We start from the raw sequence: 3,910 nt of genomic DNA, 5'->3' as shown, positions 1-3,910 counted from the left end.
TTTTACTCTTTATTTTTGTTTTTTCTGACATGTACATTAGTGGTATGGTCGTTACTGCTTGAAGCAAAATTTTTCGTTATGCGCGAATTACTGATGGCTAAGACATTGCTTAACCCTATCGCTACTCTTTAATGGTTCCTCAGAGCCTGGTGACTAGCTTATGTTATATAATTTTTTCATGCTGAAGTTATTTAACGAGAACAGAGAAGTTTCTAAATATCTTAGAGGGTCAGGTATACTTAAATAATATAAATCCTGAAACAAGGAAATCTTATAGAAGTACGTATCAAGCCATTTAAAAATTACTAATTAGATCATATTGTTAACGAAAATTTTATTCAAAAAAGTGTAGGTTTTGGTGTGCATTGCTTTATACAGTTTGATCTGCACAATTATGGAGCAATTCTTCGAGAGCGTCACTGTAACTTCTTAATTTTCCGAAATATTGGCATTCTTCGTTCATCATTAAGTCAGTGCCGAATCTTCTGTAAAGGGCCACGCGTGAACAACAAGGAAACTGCGCATCAGTCGCTATCATACTGTTTAGTAATTATTAACGCAAAAGTAAGCATGATTTTAAAGGCTATTATATAAGGACGTGTATCGCCCACAAAGCAGAGAAGGATATAGAAAAACTTTAAGTAAAAGATTGCTTTCAGAGTAAAGTTTGTAATCTCTACATAATTTTAATAATATTATAATATAATTATTCTTACAATATTTAAAAAAAATTATAAATTCTTAAATTTATGAATTATTATATATAAATTGTGTACAGGTTATTAAGATCCACATTATCATCAAAAGCGTCGGGGGAGATATAGGTTAAGGGGTTATTGTTGAAATACCTATAGTACTCTTTAGTATAATAATAACATTTATTTATAATATAATGTTCCTTACAATAATTTTAAATCTGAAAGTCCCTTAAATGTGTTAGGGGCAATTGAAGTTATAAAGTTATTAAATAAAATTCTATATAGAGGATTATAAGTAATACTGAAATTATATTAAAGAATGAAGGCAGCTACATAAACTTACAGTGCTTTTAAATTAGTTAAGCTTTCAAATGCCTTCTCGTCGATAGAATTAATTTGACAGAAGGAAAAACGTCTGTAGTGTAAATATTATAATAAGTACTATGAAAATATAATATAAGAACAGTTGAGTCAGAGAAGTTAGTTTTTTAAATTCATTTGAGCTCAGAGTGCCAATAGGAGTATCCGAAACATAACTGATTAGAAAAAATTACTTTCTTTAGAAGTCATATGAAATCAAGTTTTATAGTTATACAAATTTTTCAAATTTTTTAGGTCTTCAAACAAATTCATATCAAGCGAGGAAAAAGAATTTCTTTTCAAACCCCTTCATAACAAATGACAAGATAATTAGTATTCATCGAAGATAAATTTCATAAAAACTCATATGTACAAGTATTCAAGCGAAGACAAATTTCTAAAAGTTTCGGGAGCAAAAGAATGAAGTTTATTAATGGAAAGAGCTCTGTAGAAAAAGTAGCAATCAGGCTTAACAAATACTTTAAATTCTTTAGAACTTTTTCTAAAGTTTTAAAATTACATAGTTTTTATGTTGGGCAACCCTCTGAAAGTCTCCTCGTATATTTCAGTGATACTATTAGAGCTCAAATCTCTAAAATCAAGTAGTTCTATAATTTACACCTCACTTTTACTAGAACGAAATGATACGCACAAAGAAGTTAGCATAAAAAGTTCGCTAAAAGAGTCAACTTCTATCGATGTAATTTTATTTTCCCAGAAAGACCTTTAAGCACATACAACCATTATAAAACACTTTAAGTAAATAATTAAAAAAACATACAATTCCTCTAAATTCTGCAAACCTTCCAACATTGCTTTGTTAATAAAAGTTAGTTCGTTTAGATCTAAAAATCTTCAAATAAATATAACTAACAAGATTGGTGAATAGGCGATAAACTATAAGAAATTTAAACAGCTGTTAAAAAAACTTTTTAAAATGCTAGCTCTTCGCAGATTATAAAACTTTACAAAGTGAGCAGAGGTATAACGAAAACAAAAAGGCGTACAGTCTATGTAGATTTTTGAGGCCCTTGAAGGAACCATTCTCTATAGCGGTCATGTGAGTTTTCCTTAAAAATCTATGTGGACATTTATAACATTATCAATATGTAAAAAAATTGAAACACATTAGGAACACATACAACTCCTCTAATCGTGATAACCCTTCGAATAATTCTCCGTGAACGTAGGTTATCTGGTTCCATCCTAAGTTTCTACAAGAGTTTTTACAATAAGACAAACTATAATTTATACTTTCATATCAATCAAATTATTAAAAGAAAATGTGATTTTAAGATTTAAAACAAATAAAAACAAGTCAATGAAATTTTTTCCAAATAGTATTAAAAACTTACAGGCTTGTTAACTTTTTGAGATCCTGAAAAATTCCGTTTTCAATACAGGTAATGGAATTTGAGCTCAAATTTCTTTTAGGTTATTGAAGGATATAAGCGCTTCATAAGGTTATTTATTACTTATCAAAGAAATTTATTAGAAAACCATAGACGACTTGTGGAGCTTAACAACAGTTCACTTTTTTATTTTTTTTAAAAAAATTGAATATAATTTTTTTTTTTAAACTTACAATATCTTTAAATTTTTGAAGGGATTAAAAGGATTCTTCTCTAAAACAGTAATGCTATTATCCATGAGATTTCTATAATAGCAAAAGTTAGGTTATAAATAAATTAAAATCAACTTATGACAGTTACGAAATGCTTTACCGATAATATATGTAAACTTAGATCAAATAACTGATAACTGAATACTATCTTGGATTATATAAAGGTTTTAAAATATAAATAGTGAACACAGCTAATTTTAGAAGTATACACTAATTGTTTTTGTAAAATTTTAAATCTCTTAAATATAGTATTGTTACATTCTCCCAAAAAACTATTGGGATTTAGTTTTTTTTCCGACTCGATATGGAAAAAACCCATTCGGCTGCTTACATGCATATCGAGGTAAAGTAAACTTTTTATATTATTAAAGCTGTCGTGTAGTGCTAATAATAAACTTACAGATATGTTACACTGGAAAGAGCGTAAAAGTCAGCCGCAGAAATATTTGTAACTGAACAATTCTCGAGGTCCCTTATAACATATAATAAAAACTTTAAAATTGTCGCTACTATATATTTAAAAAATTAAATATAAATGCGTTAAACTGACGTACAATTCAGTGCAACTATGGGCTCTGCACGACTCCACTTTCTGTAGATAATTGCAGTCTTGTAACGATGTTAGCGTCAAACTTACTAATATTGATATAATTTTTAAGACGTGCATACTGTAGTATTAACTGATAGTAATTAATAAAGAAAAGTAAGCAAACTAAAGAGTAAAAACTATACAAGTTGCAATGTATTTCAGCCTTTTATATACCCTTAATAGCGTTAACCTATGAAATATTTGTTGAAATATTTGTTAGACCAAATATATTTTAAAAATATTTTTGATATTATCAATTTATTACAGCTGTTACATGCTAGCCTTACACTTCTTCTACGTGAATGTGTCAAGGGCTAAATGTTGGTTTTAAACCGAGATTGGCTACTATTTTTTGTAAAGAAAACTATAATTGATAAAAATTTTCTAGTCGTAATGCTTCAGAAAGTTAATATGTTATTTTTAATGATCTTAATTAAAACTTGAATGACACTTAGAAAGATGCCTACATACGAAAAAATTAATAAATTTTTTTAAATTGAAGTTCCGATTTTTAATTATCAAAGTATTTTTAAGTCATGCGTAAATTGCGTTTACAAAATATTTTAACTGTGTACCACTTCAGAAAGAGTTCAATAATGATTAAGAAAGAATTACAAAATGTTAAAAATTTAATATGGG

General features: G+C 27.9%; 1 protein-coding gene across 1 annotated transcript; it reads right to left on the bottom strand.

Moving 5' to 3' along the window:
• Nucleotides 1-354: 354 nt before the first annotated feature.
• Nucleotides 355-3,559, bottom strand: LOC135122137 (leucine-rich repeat-containing protein 15-like). The gene is made up of 18 exons (XM_064046359.1): nt 3,537-3,559; nt 3,415-3,461; nt 3,237-3,318; nt 3,083-3,154; nt 2,644-2,715; nt 2,414-2,485; nt 2,201-2,272; nt 2,066-2,137; nt 1,840-1,911; nt 1,711-1,782; nt 1,579-1,650; nt 1,432-1,503; nt 1,294-1,365; nt 1,163-1,234; nt 1,042-1,113; nt 904-975; nt 777-848; nt 355-539 (listed from the first exon to the last, which is right to left on the bottom strand). Exons 5-18 carry the CDS (start codon nt 2,706-2,708, stop codon nt 371-373), a joined length of 1,098 nt encoding a protein of 365 aa, XP_063902429.1. The 5' UTR covers nt 2,709-2,715; nt 3,083-3,154; nt 3,237-3,318; nt 3,415-3,461; nt 3,537-3,559; the 3' UTR covers nt 355-370.
• Nucleotides 3,560-3,910: the final 351 nt, after the last annotated feature.

Source organism: Zophobas morio, unplaced genomic scaffold (assembly GCF_036711695.1).
Source record: "Zophobas morio isolate AGI-343-1 ecotype UQ-CSIRO unplaced genomic scaffold, CSIRO_AGI_Zmor_V1 ptg000896l, whole genome shotgun sequence".
Lineage (NCBI taxonomy): Eukaryota > Metazoa > Arthropoda > Insecta > Coleoptera > Tenebrionidae > Zophobas > Zophobas morio.
The sequence above is the reverse complement of the archived record's forward strand: the minus strand, read 5'-3'. Positions and strand labels throughout refer to the sequence as shown.

Excerpts from the sequence above, each read along its gene's own strand:
- LOC135122137 (XM_064046359.1), bottom strand. The coding sequence starts at position 2,708 with ATGGATAATAGCATTACTGTTTTAGAGAAGAATCCTTTTAATCCCTTC. Across the intron at positions 2,486-2,643 it reads TTCAAAAATTTAAAGATATT|AAATTTGAGCTCAAATTCCA; the intron begins GTAAGTTTAAAA and ends ATAACCTAAAAG. Across the intron at positions 540-776 it reads AATGTGGATCTTAATAACCT|TATGATAGCGACTGATGCGC; the intron begins GTACACAATTTA and ends ATTACTAAACAG.